General features: G+C 43.7%; 1 protein-coding gene across 2 annotated transcripts in view; it reads left to right on the plus strand.

Moving 5' to 3' along the window:
* LOC140559843 (activin receptor type-2A) overlaps positions 1–23,755 on the plus strand; it is a 53,784-nt gene extending 30,029 nt beyond the window's left edge. The window contains exons 2-12 of one of the 2 annotated variants that reach the window (XM_072683524.1): positions 7,031–7,238; positions 7,902–8,011; positions 10,033–10,187; positions 11,401–11,424; positions 15,426–15,569; positions 15,694–15,837; positions 16,349–16,494; positions 17,384–17,498; positions 18,007–18,145; positions 18,519–18,649; positions 19,716–23,755. In XM_072683524.1, coding sequence (XP_072539625.1) covers positions 7,031–7,238; positions 7,902–8,011; positions 10,033–10,187; positions 11,401–11,424; positions 15,426–15,569; positions 15,694–15,837; positions 16,349–16,494; positions 17,384–17,498; positions 18,007–18,145; positions 18,519–18,649; positions 19,716–19,910 — 1,511 coding nt within the window. In that variant the 3' untranslated portion in view covers positions 19,911–23,755. The remainder of the gene's footprint in view (positions 1–7,030; positions 7,239–7,901; positions 8,012–10,032; positions 10,188–11,400; positions 11,425–15,425; positions 15,570–15,693; positions 15,838–16,348; positions 16,495–17,383; positions 17,499–18,006; positions 18,146–18,518; positions 18,650–19,715) is intronic. The other variant, XM_072683525.1, reaches the window with a different exon arrangement.
* The last annotated feature ends 211 nt before the right edge of the window (positions 23,756–23,966 follow it).

The following is a 23,966-nucleotide window of genomic DNA, read 5'->3' on the forward strand; positions in this document are numbered from 1 at the left end:
AAATCGTCTGAGTCGAGACTCCCGCATCTTAGTCGTCGATGCTAGCATGGCGCTGCCTCTCGGTCCCAATTAATCCTGTGGCCGCAGAGACGTCTGTGGCAAAACACGGACAGGTGTGTCCATCTCTGGGCTGTGCTGTGCTATGTATTTTAGCTATTATTTTTTGCGATTTACGATATTATCACTACTTGGCTGCCCCTTAGTGTCGTCTCTGTTCGGCGAGTTCAGTCTCTGATTTAAGTAGATAGTTTCCAGATTATCAATATTTCTATCAAAATGAGCTGACAAACATTTAAGGGGGAGCAAATTCCCCAAATGTCACCCATGGTCCTCCCTATAGACAAAGTTCAGGCTGGCATGAATCACTGAAATGATGCAAGGATAACAAATCTCCCCAGTTTTGCAATCGTAGCTCCTTCCTAGGAGGAGAAAGCTGCTTTCCGAGAGCGTCCCTCCCGCAGGACAGTTTTAACTCTTCAGTAGATCTTGGCTGATTACTGTGCACTGACATTTAGGACAATGAACAAGAGGAGCAGCGTGGCATAGCTGGGACTGGAGAGCGGTTTTCTTTCCAGACTGAGTGGAGTCCTTCCTAATCAGCCCTCCGGTCCTCTCCGACAAAGCGCTCCACTGCCGCTGCCTATCTAAGAGGGAGAGAGAGGAGGGATAGCAGGTCGTCTGGTGGCTAATATTCAGTTTAGCTCCATAAAAAAGCTTTATTGTGTCTTTATCTGGTGGCGTTAGCGGAGCTCGATGTTGCTCTACATCTCTAAATGGCATCCCGTTTTTTCCCTGCTTGTCTCGTAAACCCGGCTTGAGTACATTTAATTACTTAAACAGCGCTGATTTACGGATGCCGCTTCCTTTACTCCACGTTCCCATCGCACTGCACACTGCAGCTGTTGACCGTGCTGTGTTTCAGAGCTGTATCTCTGTTTGCTGCCAGACAACTGCCAGGGTTTCTTTATTGGGTCGCATCCCAAGTTCTCGGACTCTCTCTGGTGCTTTGCCGGTAATCCGTTCGCGTGCATGTTTGTTTAGATTGATCCGCTGAGGTCGCGAGTGCACGGTGTGAGGCTCAAGGCCTGGATTCAGGGACAGCTTTGCAGCAAACAAGCTCTAGTATCAATGCAAAAATGTTAGACTCTGTGTGTCCAAATATTTGTGGACACCCTATCTAACGAACGCATCCCGCATCCCAGCTCGTCTAGTCCCTGTGGAGAGAGATTACCAGTAGGATAGGACCCTCTGGAGCAGAGATGCTTGAGCCTGTTGGCACCTTTCTGCCTAATGCCAGGCGTGGGCTGGAGGGGTGTAAAGCCCCCCAGCATTGAGCTGTGGAATGATGGTTGGTTGGTGCTCCATTCAATACTTTTGTGAGTTGGATGAGTTGAGGGAGTTGGGGAAGATGAGGTGGGATCATCTTGACCTCACTAATGCTCTTGTTACTGATCGAATGCAATCAAATTCTCACAGCAGTGCTTCTCCAAAATCTAGTAGAAAGCCTTCTGCCTTGAACGGTAGAGACGGTCACTCCCAACAAAAGCAGGATCAGCTCCTTTTAATACCTTTGATTTCAGAAGAAGCACTGAATGGGCAGGTGTCCCAATACTTTTGTCACGGCTGGGGATTTTTTGGTCTTGCTCGCAGCAGCCGTATCTCTACGGCCTTTCCCTGGAGAGCAGCTCGTATATGAAGCACGCCGTCGTTCGCCTCATCAGCGTTAACTGCTCGACCCAAAAACCATAGTCGTGGTGGTTCTGGGGCCTGCTGCGGTCGTGGTGGTTATGGAGAGGGTGGAGTTTGTGGACTTTGATTGATTGTTCTGGAGATGTGAATCACGAGGATGTGGACAAGGAATTTGCAAATGCTTGCGCTGTCAAAGGCCAAGTGGACTAGATAAATAACCGCACGCAAGGCATGCACATTCTGACCAGTGTACACTAAATAGACAAAAGTTTTGGGACACCTGCTTATTCGTTGTTTTCTTCTGAAATCAAGGGTATTAGAAAAAAGAGCTTGTCCTGCTTTGGTTGGGGAACCTGTCTCTCTACTGTCTCTGTTAGATCCTGAAGCGTTCTCCGGTTCTCCCGCTGGTGAAAGTGAGAGTTTTATAAAGGGTCAGATATTATGGTCTGTTTTCAGGTTCCACTGTAAAATCGCTCCACACTGCAGAACCTCCACTCCTTTATTTACCTTCTGAGAACGTCCGCGCTGCTGCAGACTGGGGGCAGTGTCTGTTAATGAGGCCTTGAGGCCAGCAGATGGCGCTCTCTGAACACCGTGGTTAAAACGAAGACTCAGAACTGGATTAAAATAGCCCATACCCGATCCATAATCCATTATCCCTGTCAAAATAAGAGTCACTAAGCTGACCAAACAAACTGACCATGTTAAAATAAAAGTCACTAATGCAAATGAACCAGCCGACAGTGACAAAATAAAAGTCACTAATATAAATGAACCAGCAGACAGTGGCAAAATAAAAGTCGCTAATATAAATGAACCAGCAGACAGTGGCAAAATAAAAGTCGCTAATATAAATGAACCAGCCGACAGTGGCAAAATAAAAGTCACTAATATAAATGAACCAGCCGACAGTGGCAAAATAAAAGTCGCTAATACAAATGAACCAGCCGACAGTGGCTAAATAAAAGTCGCTAATACAAATGAACCAGCCGACAGTGGCAAAATAAAAGTCGCTAATACAAATGAACCAGCCGACAGTGACAAAATAAAAGTCACTAATATAAATGAACCAGCCGACAGTGGCTAAATAAAAGTCGCTAATACAAATGAACCAGCCAACAGTGGCAAAATAAAAGTCGCTAATACAAATGAACCAGCCGACAGTGGCAAAATAAAAGTCGCTAATACAATTGAACCAGCCGACAGCGGCAAAATAAAAGTCGCTAATACAAATGAACCAGCCGACAGCGGCAAAATAAAAGTCGCTAATACAAATGAACCAGCCGACAGTGGCAAAATAAAAGTAACTAAGATGAACAAACGAACAGGCTGTGTCAAAATAAGTCACTAATACAAACATGTCTAGATAAAAGTCACATACAAACTACCAAAAAGACTGCATCAAAATAAAAGTCAGTTACACAAACAAACAAACCATGTCAGAATAAGTCACTAATACAAACGAACAGTCACTAAGTAAAGTAAAAGTCACCAATACAAACTTTGAACTTCATGATCGACTACAACTTGTGCTTTTATTTGTATAAAATGGTCCACAAAATTGATCAACTTCTCTCTTTTTTCACTCGGGCTGGCAGGCTTGTTTTCCTTTACTATTATTGCTGTAATATTGTATGAGGAAGTGGCCCAAGGTGCTCGTCAGAGGATGAATGTGTCATAACAGGCCTGTTTTTTAAGAATCCTTCACCATATTACGTCAGTGTTTTTCCTGTAAGATACAATGGGAATGGCCTAACCAGAAAGCACCAACAACAGGGCCACATCCATTCCAGCAGGAGCGCCGAGGTTAGTAGCAGAAACCACAGGCCACCTGCATATTAAGGGTCTGTATGGGTGAATAGACCTCTGTAGCTGGAGTTTTTTTTTATCAGGGACTGTGACGGTTGTTTTAGTAATGTACTGAGAAATGATACTGAGTATTTTTGAGTATTAATCGACTAATCTAATCAGAGCTTTGATAAACAACTGAATATGGATTTTTAAAATATGATTATAATTTATATTTTTTATACTATTATACACACACACACACACACACATATAACATACACTAAACATACACTACATAATTACACTGACCGTGTGAGATCAGTGTAATTATGTGTCGTATACAAATACATAGTATAAAAAATATAAATTATGATAATATTTCAAAAAGCCATATTCAGTTGTTTTGATAAACACATTAACATTCTAAGAACCTACAGAAATCATATTAAAGCCGCTACAAACCACAAATTATCCGGGAATTCATTTTTCGCTGAATTATTGCTGTAATTACTGGCGACTCTCAGAAAACTATTATTATATTATTAATCTTGATAAAACCTAAATATAATAAAAATATTTAAATCATGTAATGGAGTTTAATCAGGTTACCATGACATCCCTCAGTCAGCACTTCCTAAAGACCAGCGTTTTTGCCCTTAGATCCTGCCAGCACTTCACAAAGCGAACATCCTGGTGTATCCAGAGGTGTGGCCTCAGGTGTTCAGGTTCAGATCCCAAGCTTGTGCAACAGTGTGTAGGTGTGTGTGTATTTATTTATATATATATGTATATGTGTGTGTGTGTGTGTGTGTGTGTGTGTTTCTCAGGTGTGTCCGTTGGCATGTTGATGCGGAGGTGGACTCGCAGTGTTCTCTCTGCAGATTGATGATGATGATGATGATGAAGCACTTCTGTAGCTTTTCTCGCTCTCTGTTTGTTCAGCCTCGGCCTGACCTGGCCTGCTGTTTATTCTGGGAAATGAACTGAAGGTGTTTGAGGGTGTGTGTGTGTGTGTGTGTGTGTGTGTGTGTGTGTGTGAGTGTGAGTGTGTGTGTGTGTGTGAGTGACAGTTGAGGTTCACGTCTTTGAGGGATGATATTGTATTAGCTTGGAGAGCCGAGGCAAACAGCCTGTTTAAACCCCCGGACTAGGCCCAGCCGTATGAATGAATGAGTGTGTGTGTGTGTGTGTGTGTGTGTGTGTGTGTGTGTGTGTGTGTGTGTGTGTGTTGTTAGGTGTGCTTGAATGTGTGTTTTTAGAACCAGAGGCACACAACACACAAAAGCATTGCTAATTCCTGGTCTTGGAACTGTCTACCTACACTATATGTCCAAATATTTATGGACACCTTTTCTAATGAATGGATTCAACTACTTTAAGCTGCACCCATTGCTGCTGACACAGATGTGCACACACAGCTTATCTAGTCCCTGTGAAGACATTCTGCCAATAGAATAGGACTCTCTGGAGCAGATACCTAAAGAATAGGCATGAACCAGGTGTGGGCTAGAGGGGTATAAAGCCCCCCAGCATTGAGCTGTGTAGCAGTGGAGTACCTGTGTTCTCTTTTGGGAGGAGTTGGGGAGTTCAGGATGAGGTGGCGTCAGTATTCCCAACACCTGCTGAAATCCCCCCCCCTTTAGTATTTGCACGCCATGCTGGTGGTCCCTCACTACCTGAAGGCAAAACAGAATGTAGGTGGTCACACAAAGCGATTTTATGGAAATTTAGTGTGTGTCCTGTACGGAAACCGAAGGCTTATGGAATACTGTGCTACATCTCAGAGTTTTAAATGTGGACGATTCCAAAAAGTAAAGGGACGCTACAGAATCTGTGCCTGATGATGTGTTATCAAGTTTGCCTGGAATGGTTAATGTTATTATGGCACCTAGCCTCGCCCTCGATCGGCCAATCGCAGATACCAATTAAAGGCAGGGCGAGACGATCGATATCGGCCCCAAAAACAGCGATTGATCTGTCTGTGATTTCAGTTTCAGTGGTGTTCCCTTCTTTGTTTTAGCTGTATCCCGTTTCGGCCTAATTTCTCCGTGGTTGTGTGAAGCTGCGGATCACATTCCTACATTTTATAGAGCAGCAGTTCCTGCGTATAAGAGCTGATTCTCTCCCACACTGCTGGACTTTACCCCACTCGCTACTGCTCTATTACTCGGCACACGGCCAGGTGTGTGTGTGTGTGAGTGTGTGTGAGTAACTGATTGAACGAGAGCCACGTGAGTCATATTTGGTCCCGCAGGAGGTTCAGGTGGAGCTGGCAGGTGAATGTACGGCAGAGGAAAAGGGACAAGCAGAGCGGATCTCTCTTTTTCTCTTTTTTTTTCTAATCGATCTCTCAAGACCAGGATTGTTGTTGTTTAACTTTTGTTTTCTGTTTGTATTTGTGTTTTTTTAATATTTATTTTAATCAGTTTTATGTTTTTAGATGTAAATTATTTTGTTTTACATTTCAGTTTAGTTTCTATGTCATTTTACTTTTTTTAAGTTTTATCTTATGAAGCAGAATACCAAAAAAAGGGTGTACAGGAGTTAGGAGGGTGGGTTATCGCCAACATGACTGCAGGACATTTTCCACCAGAGCTTCCAGTGATGGCACAGCAGTCAGAGCCTCGTCTGAGCATCACAGCCATAACATTAACACCACCTGCCCACTGCTAAGTAGTGGGTCTCCCTTGTGCTCCAATCCAATACAACGTATGAGCAGGTGTCCCAATACTTTTGTCCATATCGTGATTAATGGAATGCTGAGGATATGGGGATCATATTCGACTGCAGGAACGACTGCAGGACATTTTTTCACCAGAGCTTCCAGCGATTCCACAGCAGTCAGAGCGTCATCTGAGCATCGCAGCCATAACATTAACACCACCTGCCTAATGCTGAGTAGTAGGATCCCTTGTGCTGCATCCAGTAATTTAGGGATTATTTAGAGAGTTGGGGATGATGAGGTGGTGGTGGTGATCATCCAGCATCCTGACCTCTCTAACGCTCTTGCATCTGAATGCAATCAGATCCTCACAGCAATGCTCCAGAATGTATTAGAAAGCCTAGAGGCGGTTCCTCCAACAAAAGCAGGATCTACGCCCTTATAAATATCCTTTTATTTTGGCAGAAACATCGAATAAACAGGTGTCCCAATTCTTTTGTCAATTTAGTGATAGCAATTAAATGATGTAACCAATTAACTGCAGGAAATTTTCCACCACAGCTTCCAATGGTTCGACAGCAGCTAGAGCGTAAGAGCGTGTTGGTGTATAAATCGATCTGCCATAACATTAATACCACCTGCCTAATGCTGAGTAGTAAGATCCCTTGTGCTGTGAGAGCAATTAGAAACCTGTATGTTTTGGCTCTCCTGAGAAGATCGAAGCTTTTCTTGATTCCTGTTTGCTTTTCTTTAAGTTGTTGTGATGTTCCGTATCCAATCTCTCTTTAATAACTGCCCACGGAGCTCGGCGCTATTGATTATCCTGAAACTTGGCTTTATTTGGAACACCTCAGCTAACATCTCTCTCTCTCTCCTTCTCTCTCTCAGGAGCAATCCTGGGCCGCTCAGAAACACAGGAGTGTGTGTTCTACAACACGAGCTGGGAAAAAGACCGGACGAATCGCAGCGGCATCGAGCTCTGCTCCGGAGAGAAAGATAAACGGCAGCATTGCTTCTCCACCTGGAAGAACAACTCGGGAACCATCGAGATCGTCAAGCAAGGCTGCTGGCTGGATGACGTCAACTGCTATGACAGGTATACGACTGCTTTAGGAACTCCCCTAGGAACCTCTGCAGCTGCATGAACCCTACATTAGGACCTGAGACCCACTGTGTCCACTCAAGGTAGACTAGGACGTCTGGCTGTTTCCATAGAGTGTCGTGAATATCAGCGCACACCGTAGGCTGTAGAAGAACCAGGAGAGACATATAACCAATAGAGCCATATATTATATGGGCAAAAGTATTGGGACACCTGCCCATTCATCGTTTCTTCTTTAGAGGCTGGCTACAACACAGAGACAGATGACTGTTTGATGCTCCCCCCTCCTTCAAAAAACGAAATAAACAAAAGTATTGGGACACCTTCCCATCCATTGTCTCTTCCAATATCAAGGATATTTAATAAGTGTATCCTGCTTATGTTGGAGTAACTGTCTCTACTGTCCAGTGAGAAAGGCTTTCTGCTACATTTTGGAGGAGCATTGCTGTGAGGATCTGATTGCATTCAGTGACAAGAGCACAAGTTAGTGAGGTCAGGATGTTGACTGATGATCACCACCCCACCCCACCCACCCAACGTTAACGTAGACAAAAAGGTTTCTTGGGGTGTCTTAATTGATTCACGTGACTGCACACACACACACACACACTTTCTCTTTCCTCCCCTCATTCTCTCGGCTGTTCTCTGTCTCTGCAGCGGGGAGTGTGTGGAGAGGAAGGACAGTCCCGAAGTGTTCTTCTGTTGCTGTGAGGGAAACATGTGCAACGAGAAGATTTACTACAGCCCGGACACACAAGCTGTTCAGAGTGAGTAACACACACACACACACACACACTCAGCAAGTTGTGATTGTGAGGTTTTAGTGCTCTAAGAATAACCCCCTTACACACACACACACACACACACACACTGCCGCACTGTCCTGCTCTGCTTTGAGTTGTGATTATGTGCGTCTTCAGTCCATGGCCCACAGCTAGAATCCTCAGCTGAGATCCTCAGCTGGTTCAGCCGCAGTGCTGAGGCACAACAGCGGGTCATGGTGAATAGGCACTACTGGGTTGGATGTGATTGCATGTCCTGTGGCTCTAGGCATGCTGGGATAAGACACCAGCACCACAGCTGGGAGGTGAGAGATTCAGTAGTGGTCAGTATTTTGTCTGCTTTAGGTAAAAGTGAATATTAATATATGATTATATTAATTTAGACTATGTTTAATCTTAATTAGTTATTTCAGCAGTATTTTATTCAATAATTCTACTTACATTTTTATATATTTTTAAAAAAGTAATAGAAATACTTTGTCCAAAATTATTTGTATATAATATTTATTAGAGCTGATGTCCAGTGAAGCCATCAGACGATCCTACTGCTAGGTCACAGGCCCTTGTATGAATCGTCAAACTCGACAACCCAAACCCCCCACCTTATGCCGCCCCTGGTCACAGGACGCTGCAGTTCCTCGTTCAACCGTTAGATGGAACCATGGAGCTCACAAGCTGCTGCATAAACCCATTAGAGCCAGTGTTGTACTTGTACGTGTCTCCTAACAAGACTAGACAAGACAAGACCGCCATATTCACCGTTAGTGTTGGACACATCGAATTTGGCCTCCGCCTTTGCCCCATCCGTGCAGTGAACACACACACACACACACACCCATACACACAGGTGTCAAAAGTTACACACTACTGTACATAATCACATCACCTCCTAAGTGTCACGGACGGTAAACTGTAAGCTTCTTAGCCGCAGCTCTTAGCTGCTCTGGGATCAGTTTTCCACAGTAATGTAATTGAGTGCTTTGGGAGCTGGAAGGGCAGCGCTGATCCCAGGTCAGCAGTCGAACCCCCGGGAGAGCAGTTAGATTAGAGAGGCTGTGTAATTCCTCTTATTTTTGTAACAGGGAGCACTCCCGAACTTAGCAGGTGCAGCGCTAGCTGGCCGAGCACACCACACACACGTGTGTGTGGCTGTGAGATAAGGGCTGCTGGCGTGCTCCGTGTGCTGCTGAGCAGGTGGCGAGCGTGGCGAGGGGTTTCGGTGGCGTGTTGGGAAGCGTGACGTGGAGACTAGCCGAAGCTAATCTCGCTGTCTGACCTTCTGTTTATCCGGCCGGTGAATTACAGCCTTTACTCTTCTTGGAAGGATTTACACTTGATGCTGGAACATTGTGGTGAGGATTTGCTTGTAGTCAGCCTTGAGAGCATTAATGAGGTTAGATGCTGATGTTGGATGATAGGATCACGAACGCCACTCTAACTCATTGCAGTGAGGTATTGGATGGGGCTCTGTTGCTCCAGAAAGCGCATTACGTGCTCTATAGCCCAAACGCTGGGGAGATTTATACCCCTCTAGGCGACACTGCAGAAAATGCAGCTCCTGCTCTACAGAGCAAAGGCCTGGGGGGATTTAAACCCCCCATGGGCGACGCTCTGGTTGGTTAGTTAGGTTAGTTAATTGATTAACTGATTGATTGGTTGGTCAGTTGCCTAATTGGATGGTTGGTAAATTGGCACGCACTATATGTCCAAATGTTTGTGGACACCCCTTCTAATAAATGCATTCAGCTACTTTAGGTTGCACCCATGGCTGAGCACAGATGTGCAAGTGCTCACAATACACTCACACAGCTTGTCTAGTCCCTGAAGTGACTGAGCTGGTGTCCCAATACTTTTGTCCATAGAGTGTAGACAGCTGGTTAGTTAGTTATTCAGTTAGGTAAATGGCTGGTTAGTTTGTTGGTTGTGTGAAGTGGGTGGTCAAACAGTCATCTTATCTCTCTCTCTCTCTCTCTCTCTCTCTCTCTCTCTCTCTCTCTCTGTTGCAGCCACATCAAACCCCTTCCCGCCGAAGCCGGATATCTTTAACACGCTGCTGTACTCTCTGGTGCCCATCATGGGCATCGCTGCCATCCTGCTCTTTTCCTTCTGGATGTACCGCCACCATAAGTTGGCCTACCCAGCTGTGCTTGTGCCCACCCAGGTAAGCCCTACTGCCCTCTGCACACATACACCTACACAACCATGACAGACTGCGCTCTTAATGAGGGTCAAGATTAAAGCAAGGACTGTGTGTGTGCGTGGCTGGGGGGGGTGGGTGTTTTTTTATGTGAGTGATTAAAACTGAGCTGAAGTGTGTGTGTGTGTGTGTGAGTGAGTGAGTGAGTGAGAATGAGAGTGAGAATGTTTTCCAGCCGTGTGTGTTGTGCTGGAGGCTGTGTGGCTTGTGTGAGGAGAGCTTATTGCACGTTGTCTTTCTTACTGCATTTTTCCTGACCCCTCTGACACACACACACACACACTCATTGAGCGCTTTGGGTGATGGAAGGCCCAGAACATGCACATGAATAATACAGCATGTCTGACAAGCTATAAAAAGCTGTTGGGCAGTGTGTGTGTGTGTGTGTGTGTGTGTGTGTCGGGAGCTGAGTGAGAGAGAGAAATCCCAGTATGAGAATTTTAGATCAATATTGTAGATTTACTCAGCGCTGCGTCTGATTGGCTGCATGACACAGATCTCTGTCACATGACTCAGACTCAGGCATGGACGTTTGTGTGTTTCTGTGAACATTAAAAAAGGTTTCAGGGCTCTGTCCGTCTGTCCTCTCTGAGCTTTCCCTTTTCTGTCTTTCCCTTTTCTTTCTTTGTTTTGGACTTTTTTGGTTGTTTTTCTTTTTTGGTTGTTTTTCTTTTTTGGTTGTTCTCTTACTTTCTGTCCTTTTTCTTTCTTTATATTTTGTCTTTCTGTCTGTCGTTTTTGTATCTCTTTCCTTCTTGTTCTTTTTATTTGTCTTTTTTCTTTCATGATTTCTTTTGTTTTTTCATTCTTTTCCCCTTGTTTTCACTTGTCTTTTTTCTTTCTTTGTCTCTTTTTCTCTCTTTCTTTGAATTTCTTTCTTTGTGTCGTCCTTTCGCTTTTCTCTCTCACTGTCTTTTTTTTCATTTTCGTTTCTCCTTAATGCGTTCGATCAACTTTTCGGGGTTTTTATTGCGTTTTTCATATTAAATCGCAATTCCAAACAAGCCCGAAATCCCTCACCTCCTCCTGGCTTTTGAAACAGTGGACTAACCGTAGGGGTGGTAAAATCCCCTGCCCTGCCTCTTTCCCTTTTTCTGTCCATCCTTCATCCTCCTCTTTCTCTCTCTCTCTCTGTGCTGGAGGCAGTAATGCTTTTGCCTTTCTTCTCTTTCGCTAGCACGCCTTTCATATAATGATAGAGGTAAGAACTGTTTAATTAACTCATGAAGTCACTTTCTCTTCTTCTCTTCTTCGTTTCAGTGATTTATTTATTTTTATATTTATTTTTATATTTATTTATTTATTTATTTATTGGTGGCTGATATTGCCTCGTTTTCTCTGCTGCCCCATTCAGGTTTCTTTAAACACTTTCCCCCCCCCATCGTCTCATTCCTGTCAGAGTCTTTTCAGTTTGCATGGAAGGACGCTTCTTGTCAGATCTGTGTTTGTATGAGTGTATTTCTAGAGTGCATGGATGGATGGATGGATGCTGATGGTGATGTCTGTCTGTCTGTCTGTCCGTCTGTCTGTCTGCTTTCTTCTCTATGTTTTGGTAACAGCTGATTGGTTACAGCAGATGGACACATCTCTATAATAGTAGGAAGGAATGTGTGAGCAGGGCGCTGGGGTTTTGGTTGGGGGGGGTGGAGGGGTTGAGGGTAAGGATGTGGGTGTATTGCATGGTAATATATGGACGTCTGTGTGTGAATGCTGTGTTGTTATGCAGGCCTTTGGTTTTCTCTGTATTGAAAAGATCTTCCTGCTCCAGGAGGAATTTCCCATCACAGGATCTCTCATGCTGAACAAGCCTTTCTAATCCAGTATGAATTCAGTATTACAGGAAAGTACTATATACTATTAGTACTGTACTATACAGGCATTCTGTGCTTCTAGGAGTGTGTGTGTGTGTGTGATTGTGTGGATGTGAGTGTGTGTGTCAGGGCTCAGGGAGAAACTGCTCCTAGGTTTAAAGCGTTTTCAGTTCCACTGTCAGCTCTCAGCGTCTCTTTAATAATTGAGAGCGGAGGAAAAGTCAAAACGTAAGCATGTAGCTGCGCATGTTTACCACCCGCGCGACCCTGACCAATGTCAAAGCAGCCTCGCACACCCCTCGTTCTCTTTCTCCCTCTGTCCCCTCAGAGAGACAAGCCTCTCCCTCCCGATCTTCTCCTTCTGATTAGTGAGGAGTAAAGGGTAGTGGGAGGCGGAGCACAGATTACAGCTCGCTGTGAGGCTGTTGCTTAACCTCACAGCATCTGGCACTGTGAACATGAGCAGAGGGAACAGTAGTAGTGGGTCGTACACTAGAACATTCCAGCCTACTGTAATAGTGTTCACAACAAATTAGCACTGCAAAGATTTACAGTCTGAAGACTATATGTGTGTGATTATATATATATATATATATATACTGAAACTGTCCCAAGTTTTAGTTGGGATACTGAAACTGTCAGAAAATCAAATGTCTGAAACAATCAGAAATTTTAATTATACAATGATATATATATATATCAGAATTGAGTTTTACCATGATATACAGTCATGCCCGAAAGTATTCATACCCCTGTCAAAGTTTGACTTAAATTTAAATAAATTTGACTTTTATTTAACCAGAAATTATATTTTTGCCTGGAAATGACACAGGCATCTCCTAGGAGATAACACAATGATGTACAAGAGGCATCATTGTGGGAAAAAATATTTCTCAGCTTTTATACACATTTGAACAAAAAGTGGCATGTCCAAAATTATTCATACCCTTCTCAATAATTAATAGAAAAGCCTTTATTGGCTATCAATTGGATTCAAGTCAGGACTCTGGCTGGGCCACTGCAAAACATTAATGTTTTTGTCTGCTAACCATTTCTTCACCACTTTGGCTGTGTGTTTTGGGTCGTTGTCGTGCTGAAATGTCCACCGGTTCCCAAGGCCAAGTTTCTCTGCAGACTGCCTGATGTTGTTGTTGAGAATCTTGATGTATTGCTCTTTTTTCATGGTGCCATTTACTGCGATCAAGTTCCCTGGTCCATTGGCTGAAAAACACCCCCAAAACATTAGGTTCCCACCACCATGTTTGACAGTGGGGATGGTGTTCTTAGGGTTGAAGGCTTCTCCTTTTTTACGCCAAATGGTGCACACATCATTGTGGCCAAACAATTCAATTTTTGTTTCATCTGACCATAAAACAGAACACCAGAAGTCTTCTTCTTTGTCCAGATGAGCATTTGCAAAGGTCAAGCGGGCTTTTGTGTGCCTTTTCTGGAGAAGTGGTGTCCTCCTTGGCCTGCGTCCGTGGAACCCAGCAGTGTGCAGTGTCCGTTGAACTGTCTGCCTTGAGATGTCGCCACCAGCAGAGTCCAGATTCACCAGGATGGCCTTGGTGGTGATCCTTGGATTTTTCTTCACCTCTCTCACTATTCTCCTGGCCAGCACAGGTGTCACTTTTGGCTTCCGACCACATCTTCTGAGATTTTCCACAGTGTGGAACTTCTTGTATTTTTTAATAATACTTTGCACTGTAGCCACTGGAACTTGAAAACATTTTGATATGGCTTTATAGCCCTTTCCTGACTTGTGAGCGGCCACAATGCACAGCCGCAGGTCCTTAGTGAGCTCCTTTGTCTTAGCCATGACTGTCCACAAACCAACTGCAGAGAGCTGCTGTTTTTCTCCTGTTGAGTTGATTAAAACAGCTGTTCCCAATGAATCAGGGTAATTAGGATGCTTTAAAACAGCTTGGACTATTTGGAATGGTATAGAACTTTGGATTTTCCCATATACTGTGACAGTTTTCAAAGGGTATGAATAATTTTGGACATGCCACTTTTTGTTCAAATGTGTATAAAAGCTGAGAAATACTTTTTCCCACAATGATGCCTCATGTACATCATCGTGTTATCTCCTGGGAGATGCCTGTGTCCTTCCAAGGCAAAAATATAACTTCTGGTTAAATAAAAGTAAATTTAAGTCAAACTTTGCCAGGGGTATGAATACTTTCGGGCATGACTGTATATAAATACATTTGAAAATTTTAATTATACCATGATACTGTCTGAACTTATAATCATACCTTTTAAATAATACCATAAAAGTTTAAATATACCATTTTATATATCCCAAACAGAAGAAAATTTGAATAATACCCTGATTATATATACTAAAACTGTCCCAGTTTTTAATTATATCATGTTATATATTCCAAATGTTCAGTTATACCCTGATATATATATATATATATATATATATATATATATATATATATATATATATATATATATAATTTCTAGAATATATATAAAATAATAATAGTTTTTATTATTTTTATGTTTTTATTTTTTTATATTTTAATAATAAATAATTTTAATAACAAATTTAATTGTAATAATACCTAATTTATTTAAAAACTGTTCAAAGTTATATAGTAATTATACCATGATATATATATATTGAAACCAACCCAAGTTTTCATTATACTGGGATGTATTCCAAAACCATCTGAAATGTGTATTATTCTATGCCATTATATATATTAAATTATATCAAAGCTGTCCAACTTTTGCTATTATATTGTTCAAACCTTTAAACCCGGGTATATACTGAAACTTTTACTGTGACGTATAAGGTAGCAAGCTGAAAAGATGACTGTGTCTTAATTGTGTTGGAATAAAACAGAATGGAAATAATTCTAAAACCTGGTGATAGTCGTCCTGGGGCGGCAGTTAGTGTTCAATAAAATCAGCTCATCAGAGTATTTGAAAACGTGGAACGGGACCATGCACCTCTGGACACAAACGTCTGACTATCAGGCTGAACACTAGCACATCACCAGCAGCATGTCTGAGACGCTCTGCCAGGACATCCTCCAAAAACAGCCGTTTATGGTTAGCCTTTTTTCACGTCAGTCAAATGAGTCTCTCCTGTCAAAGCAGGCAGCTCCTGGCCACAGAGTCTGTATTACAGCTCTGCCGTCTCTTCAGTCAGAGAAGAAAATCCCACAGACTCACAACAGAGCTCTACAACAGGCCGATACCAGAACCCCGGGAAATGTTGCATAACAGTTTTGACTCATTAATATTCACACCCCAAAATGTACACTCGCCAGCGTTACTACTCATTCAACTCCAGCTTCCATTACTTTTATAGTCAGTTTCCTGTGGCTGTTTTGCTTTTTGCTGCACTGAGTCGTTGCTGGCCTTTCTGCAGGACCCTGGGCCAACTCCCCCCTCTCCGCTCCTGGGCCAGAAGCCACTGCAGTTGCTGGAAGTCAAAGCCAGGGGCCGCTTCGGCTGCGTGTGGAAGGCACAGCTACTGAACGAACATGTGGCTGTGAAGATCTTCCCCATACAGGTAACACAGAGAATGGAGTGTGTGTGTGTAAATGTGTTTGATGCTAATTCATGTATTTACATCCCTAAAAGGTGCTAAGACTACATGACTTAGTGTGTGTGTGTGTGTGTGTTTTCTCTCGCAGAATAAGCAGTCTTGGCAGAACGAGTATGAGATTTACAGTATAAGTGGGATGAAACATGAGAACCTTCTCAACTTCATCGGAGCCGAGAAGAGAGGAAACGGCATGGACATTGAGCTGTGGCTCATTACGACTTACCATGAGAAGGTATACACACACACACACACACACACACACGTATGTGCAGTATACTTTATACCCATTTAGCCCACGACTGGCATTAGACATTGTGCCAATAGGTTCATGTTTATCTGCTCCAAAGAGTCCTATTCTATTGGCAGTACTTCTCTATAGGGACTAGACAAGCTGTGTGTGTGTGTGTGTGTGTGTGCGCGCATGTGCACATCTGTGTCAGCAATGGGTGCAACTTAAATGCATAGCTGAATGCATTTATTAGATAGAGTGTCCACAAACTTTTGGACATATAGTGTATTTGCTTTTTTGTGTGGCATACCGCCCCACAAACACTCACACACCAACACACACACTCTCGTTTAATGACATTTTTAGGCCGTTCTATTCAACCATTGTTTGGCTGTGGGCAGCAGATGCTCCTGCCATTCACTCCCAGCTCACACCTGACCCCTGGTGGCCACCACAGTATCTCACACTGTTTGATGACCTGTGCATGTGTGTGTGTGTCTTTGTGTATCCGCAGGGCTCCTTGACTGACTACCTGAAGGCAAACGTGGTGTCCTGGAATGAACTGTGTCACATAGCGCAGACGTTTGCGCGGGGCTTGGCGTATCTGCATGAGGACATCCCCGGACTGAAGGATGGTCATAAGCCGGCCATTGCACACAGGTGCGCTCTGATTGGCTTCACACGCTCTACACTGGTCTTAAAGGGGCACTCTGGCCTCTACAAAGATTTTTTGTCACTCCGCGGGATCCCAGCATGCATTTACACCGGGGGGAGGTGGGGGTGGAGGGTGGTGTGGTAAATGCATGCTGGGTACTGTAGTAAGAGTATACTGATGGTATGAATACTAAAAAAGGATGTAAAATTTTAGTTTTAGGGCAGAATGACCCTCTAACTCAACTTTAATTTAATTGATTTTGCTGGGGGGTTTTATCTGCTTATCCTTAATAGACTTTAGAGTGGCATGCAAAAGTTTGGGCACCCCGGACAGCTAAGCAAATAATAGACTTCATCAGTCTACAGATGCATAGATGTTCCTTTGAAAACATCTGAGTCTGAATTTCATGGTCAGGTCGCAGGACAGCTTTTCTTCTGATGACTCTTCTGTAAGGGTCTTATAAGTGCAGGCATCGCTGCACAGTAGAACAGTGCACCCCCACTCCAGAGTCTGCTAAATCTTCCTAAAGCTCTTTTGCAGTCAGACAGGGGTTTTGACCACTTGACCGCTGCTGTTCTTATTAACCTGAAAATGCTTCTTATGGTAGTCTCCTGCTTTGTGGGCATCAGCTATGTTCATTTTCAGACAGCTAGGCAGCTGCTTACAGGAGCTAAGCCATGGCTGCTGATTGTTGGGACAGGGTTTGATGAGGAGAGGTCTGAACAATGACTGTGAAGAAGACATAGCCCTAACAAGCTTAAATTAAGGTCCATGACCATAGTTCACAGTTCTCCAGAGACCTCTTGAGCTCAAAATGTCTGAATTTTGAAACCTTCCTATTCATAGTAACAGAAATTGTGACCAGGAGGGTCTAACGCAATCTCTCTCTCTCAGGGATATAAAGAGTAAGAATATACTCTTGAAGACCAACTTGACTGCCTGCATTGCTGATTTTGGCCTGGCACTCAAATTCGAGACAGGAAAGTCTGCGGGTGACACGCATGGACAGGTGAGCTGACCCCCACATGTGCTCCTCTTTTACAAGCACAACTGGCACCACAGCGCTGGTCTGAGAGATGGCAAGTGGTCAGCCCTTCTGTGCACGTCAGTGGCTTTTGTGTGGTGTAGTGTGGTGTGCAGGAAGGCGCCCTGTTTATATAAATGTATACACCCCCTCACACCAAAAGTGTGTACCCCAGCTGTCTGAGGAACGTGTGTGATGATCTAGGCATGCAGTAACTAATTGGAGGGTATAAGCTTCCATGACCTCCACCTTTGCTCTAGTGCAAACTTCACACACCAAGGGGGATTTTTTTGAGAAATGGTAAGAGAAGGCTAAATCCGATCCGATCGACCTGGCTGATCCTGAGAGCTGATCAGATCGTATTCATGAGTTAGGGATTACAGCAGGCCTCCGACATGAACGGCAATGGAATTGCCCAAAAAAGCACTGATTGGTCCATCTCTACACACTATGGCTTTTAGTGTAAATGTGTGTCTGTGTGTGTGTTGTTAAGGTGGGCACTCGACGCTACATGGCTCCAGAGGTGTTGGAGGGGGCTATAAATTTTCAGCGAGACGCCTTCCTGAGGATCGACATGTACACTGTGGGACTTGTTCTGTGGGAACTGGCGTCCCGTTGCACTGCTGCTGACGGTAACACACTCATACACACATATACACATATGTCAACTCCCTCTCCTACACGCTCTCTCACTCACTCACACTCTCACAAACACACACACAGCTGCATACTTACATGCATATTTACACACAGTCATTATCAAATGTCTATGTCCGCAACTCTTAACATACATGGCGTGTGTGTGTGAGTGTGTGTAAGGATCCGTGAGGGACTCTGAGTGGGGCGAGGGTGTAGGGGGCTGGGTGTGTGAAATTAGTGCTTACCACACAGAACATGATCCTACTGACCTGCCCTTCACACCCCTCAAAGCACACATGCAGAGACAGGGTTGACTGAGTGGTTGTGTGTGTGTGTGTGTGTGTGTGTATGTGTGTGTGTTCTTAGGTCCAGTTGATGAATACGCATTGCCGTTTGAGGAGGAGGTGGGGCAGCACCCATCATTAGAGGACATGCAGGAAGTCGTCGTACACAAGAAACTCCGACCCACCTTAAGAGAGTACTGGCAGAAACACACGGTGAGACACTGAGGCAGACGCAGACAGACAGCCAGCGTCTGTCTGTATAGACATACACACACACACACACACACACACACACACACACACACACACTTATACCTGCATGTGAACTACAGCTTGTAAGAGCAGCATTATTCAGCAATTGTCCCTTAAAATAGCAGTACAGGTACATGCCGAGCCATGAAGGGTAAATTTCAGGTGAGGTAAAATTAGGGTAAATCACATTGAAATTTGTCCGCAAACTTTTGACCAAAAGTTTCTCTACTTCTCTACTGATCACATTTTCTAAGCTAGAAACTCCAAAATCGTAGAACTAATAGTGCAGACTTATGGACTATGCTTTATGCTTTATGGACCCATCTGACGTACAGTTTCCCATAAAATTATCGTAATTTTTTTTGCCATAGAAATGAAAAGTTTGTGGACAAAAGTTTGTGGACACAGCTCTATTAGCCAGTCGTTTTGGATGTGCTTTTAGGCAAATGTCTTGGCACTGCACATTTTGCCCAAAGGTTGGTGGCCATAGCTCATTTAGGCAAACATACTGGATGAACTTTTCAACCAACCATCTTTTGGGCAGAAATTATGGTACTCTGCATTTTAGCGAAATGTTTGTGGACACAGCTCTATTAGCCAACATATTGGATGTACTTTTGCCCCAAAGGTTTTGACACCCCACATTTTACCACACACCTACAGCATAACAACACCCTTGCAACCACCTAGCCACCTAGCTTAGAAACCATCAGCTACACCATAGCAACACCATAGCAACCGCCTGGGATACCATAAAAACGGATGAAACCGACCTTAGCTGTGCAACCATTCTGTGTTTCCTTCAGAAAATGCACTTTTCTACTTATTATTATTGCTCTGAACAGTCAGCTTCCATGTAGTTGTTAATTGAGACTAAAACGTAGAGCACCTTGAATTCTGTTGAAAAGCGTTCCAGCAGAAGCAGAAAATGAGCTGTGATGTTGTAATAGTGTATAATTTCATGTTACACTCAGTTGCATATAATTCTTATAATGTGTGTGTGTGTGTGTGTGTGTGTGTGTGGCAGGGACTGGCCATGCTGTGCGAGACCATCGAGGAGTGCTGGGATCACGAGGCAGAGGCGCGGCTCTCGGCCGGCTGCGTGGAGGAGCGCATCATCACTATGCAGCGACAGACCAACCTCATCGCCCCCGACGACATCCTCACCGTCGTCACCATGGTGACCAACCTGGACTACCCGCCCAAGGAGTCCAGCCTATGATGCAGTACGTCGCCCAGACACGCACCAATCAGACTGCAGCAACAGGAGGACATGGGTTGCGAGGTGCGTGTGACCTGGCCTGCATCAGGAGCACCTCTAGCCCCAGGCGTGTGTGCGTAAGTGTAGGTGTACGTGTGTGTGAGAGAGACTATTTACTCATTACAGACTCCTGTGCACAGATGGAGAGAAATGAACCACTTCAGACTCGTGAAGCAAAACACACACACACACACACACACACACACACAAGCAAAGGACCTTCACAGTGGAGGCTTAAGGAAGTCGCCGTTTGCACCAAAACTGTTCTTTTCTACAAGCGGGAGACTCCTTGATCTTTGTTTGTTTGTTTGTTTATTTTCTTGTTTTCTTCAATTTTTTCTTCTTTTTTTTAAGAGTGAAAACTTTTATCACAAGTGAGAAAAAAATGAAAACTTTCATTTTAAGAAAGGGCAAAACTATTCAGACTACATTGGCTATTATTTTTCTTGGCGTGTTTCTATACATGATTATTGTAATGCCAATAAGAAACCGCTTCTGAATGTCCAGTGTACTACTGCTCAACACACACACACACACACACACACACGCATACACACCTACACACACACACACACACACACACACACACACACACACATCGTCGTCAAATCTGCTGGGGAATCGTTTTCTTTCACAGCGCTGCAGCATCAGATCAAGCATCGACCTCCCTGAACCAGGTATACCTCAGTCAGTCCGCCATATGCTCCTTCTCAACCCCCCTCCCCTCTGTAACACAGAGCTAGCTGAGAGCCAGCCTCTCAGAGAAGCAGCTGGCCCTGCTCGAGCTGAACAGGAACCAGCCAAATACACAACACAGCCATACACACTGGGCCAGGGGGCACTTTCAGAGCGTAGGAGTTTGAAACCGTTCACATTTGATTCACCCGTTTGAATCAAACAGGGGGGTTGGAAGCATCGTTCATGACATTCGACATGCCCTGGACCTCACTGACCTCTGGCTTCACAGGAAGCTTCTGTTTTTCCTCTGTCTTTTTAGTGAGGCATGTCGGCGAGGGTGTATTTGTTGGAAACGCCTGTATTGATAAACGTGTCACGTTTGGGCCAATAAAAATGCTCCAAAATGGCTTTTTATTGGAATTTGAATCCATATTCAGGTCAGATGTATTTGTGTAGCGCTGTATAACGAATGTTTTCGCAAAGTAGCTTTACGGAGGTCCTGCTCCGAGCCTCCTTTGAGCAAACCAAGGGTGACAGCGGCAAGTAAAATAAATCAAGACTCACAAAGGGAACGCATCCTCCTCTGGTCGACCCTGGGTATCAGAACAAGAAGATTAACATTTAAATAAATAAATAAATAAACAATCAAACAAACAGAATAAATCTTGTTCCCCTAAAACACCATAATGTGAGAATTGTCATATTTATTTTTTTGCTCTTGGGCTCCCCCTATATAGATATTTATGTCCTGCATGATTCTGAAGCTGCTGTTTTACAGGAAAATTCTACATAATGTTGCTTTAAACATTTTGTAAACATTTTGAAAATGCAAACTGCCCTCTCAGTGATTTCAAATGCTCTAAAAATGCTGGGAATAAACCTCGTTCCCTTTAAAGCAGCATTACGCAAAAATTGGTATTTTGGTATTGCTACTAAGCTCCCCTTACAGTCGGGAAGTGTAATTTGTGCTTTAAGCCACAACTAAAGGACACGCTTTACACAGGCATTTCTGGACAAGCTGAGAAGAATGCAGACGCGCCCCTGGAAGGTAAAGAAGCTGATGTCCCTATTACAGTCAGAGGAGCATCACAGTGATTTTGAAGCTGCTATTTTAGGGTAAAAAAACAAATCTACATAAAGTTGCTTTAATGTTCAGATTTTGGAGCGTTAACAAGGTCTGATTTGTGGGAAAGTGTCAGATTGACAAAAATGCAGAAAATCTGAAGATGTTTCCACTTCCCCTGTTGATTCAAAATGCAATTGAATCAGTACTGTTGTTGTTTTAGCAGACCGTTCTGACCCCAGCCCTAACACACACACACACACACACACACACACACACACACACTCTTACAAATCTAGTGTTTCTGCCTTTCCATGTCACACTACACAGTACTGGTTTCAGTTCTGCACTTGTGTCCGCTGGATTTGAATGGACTGGTATTAATCGTCTTTATTGAGGAAGTGCGTGTCTGAGTGGACAGTATGAAGTGGGGATGTGGGTGCAGTCACTTGACGAGACCGAGAGAGGGAGTCACTTCTCTTCTTTTGCTTCTTTTAGTTGTGTTAATTGACTTCTGCATCCTGTCCATTTTACATTACATTACATTTTACACAGTACTGTGCAGTAGTTTTAGGCCCCTAGGACAATTAGAGTGAAGAAGCTCCTGATATTCCCTAATAATATTATTATTCATACAAAACGTTGTTGTCTTTCCATCACTGTGTTCATCATTAGAACATCTCCAAGGTTCTCCTCATGGACTGTAGTATTAAGTAGATATCAGTAACACCTGGTTTGGTAAATCAGGTGAGCTGCTGCTGCTGATGGAGTTGAACACATCCTCCACGCTGTGCTGGCTGGACTGGGGGGCGGCCAGGAGAAACCTGGAGGAACCGAGCTCTGTTCTTCAGACTAGCTCACTGACAAGATCTCACTACTTTCTTTCTTCAGAATGAGAAGCTCTTGTTTCTCCTTTTTACTGGATTTCTGTTCACCTGCTTTATCTGTTCTGATGAGATCTGGAGCTTCTACTGTAGAAACTCTCTCTGAGAGATGTGGCTTTAAATAATGGGATTAGGTGTCAGAAACATCTGCACAGTACTCTGTATAAATACATAAGTTTGATGTGACACAAAAACATTGCATCTCCACAACGGCAACCTTGCAGAAAAAAGCCTTTTTACAATGAATGATTACAAGGTTTTATACACACACACACACACACACACACACACACACACACACACACACACACACACAGTCATTTCAGAATATTAAAACCACAACTACAGTGCTGAGAATGATCCACCACCCAAATACTGCCTTCTCTGTGGTGGTCAGATCTGTGGGGTCCTGAACCATGGGACCATTGAAGAACAGGGTGAAATGAGGCTAACAGAACATGTAGAGGAACAGATGATGGACCACAGTCTGGAAGGATAGACCTACACAGTGCTCCTGTATGGGAAGTGGAAGGGTGGTCCTAATATTCTGATATGACTTTGAGCTTTGAGGTCTTTACTGTAGGCCGTGTCACTGCAGTACTCTCTCTGCCCTGAGCACCACTTCATTATTTCTGGAGCTCTCTGCACCTTTACTGTTCGTTTTCTGTGTGTGTGTGTGTGTGTGTGTGTGTGTGTGTGTGTGTGTGTGTGTGTGTGCTTCTGGTAAATCTCTGACCTCACAACATCTCAATTAGGACGACGTTACGATTGTTGGGTTGTTTAGGAAACACTTCTGAACACACTGAACACACTAGTGTGAGTGGAGGGCCTAATTACACAGTGCAGTATAGGCGGTGAAAGCAATACTTTCTTTGGGCCTCAGTTGGGGGCTGACCGGTATATCATTTGGCCGATATCGAGGATCTGCTGGTTTATCAATATCAGTGTAAATATTACAGTCATTTCTGCATTTGAGGGCAAAACATTAACCCTAACACCCTGAGTTCCCCAGTTTACCTGTATCACAGCAATACAGACTGACCCTACAGGTGAACTGAACACCATTAAGATACATGTAGACCTCTGTGCATCCAGACCTCACCTATAGTTAACATAAACACTTTTGTAATTCAGAGAATTTATGGAAATTTATGGAATAAACAATGAACTGAAACCTATAATGGGTTAGAATTATGCATAACTCCGCCCCCAATTCTATAACGTGTGTGTGTGTGTGTGTGTGTGTGTGTGTATACATATGTATTTCTCTAAGTTTCTACTGTTTAAAATGTGTGACAATGGAGAACGTACAATCATGCCAGGAAAGCACTGTTTCACTAAACTATTAAGAAAATTCAATTATTGGTTATAGATTTTTTTCAGTATCGGCCA

The sequence above is a fragment of the Salminus brasiliensis genome, chromosome 7, assembly GCF_030463535.1.
Source record: "Salminus brasiliensis chromosome 7, fSalBra1.hap2, whole genome shotgun sequence".
NCBI lineage: Eukaryota > Metazoa > Chordata > Actinopteri > Characiformes > Bryconidae > Salminus > Salminus brasiliensis.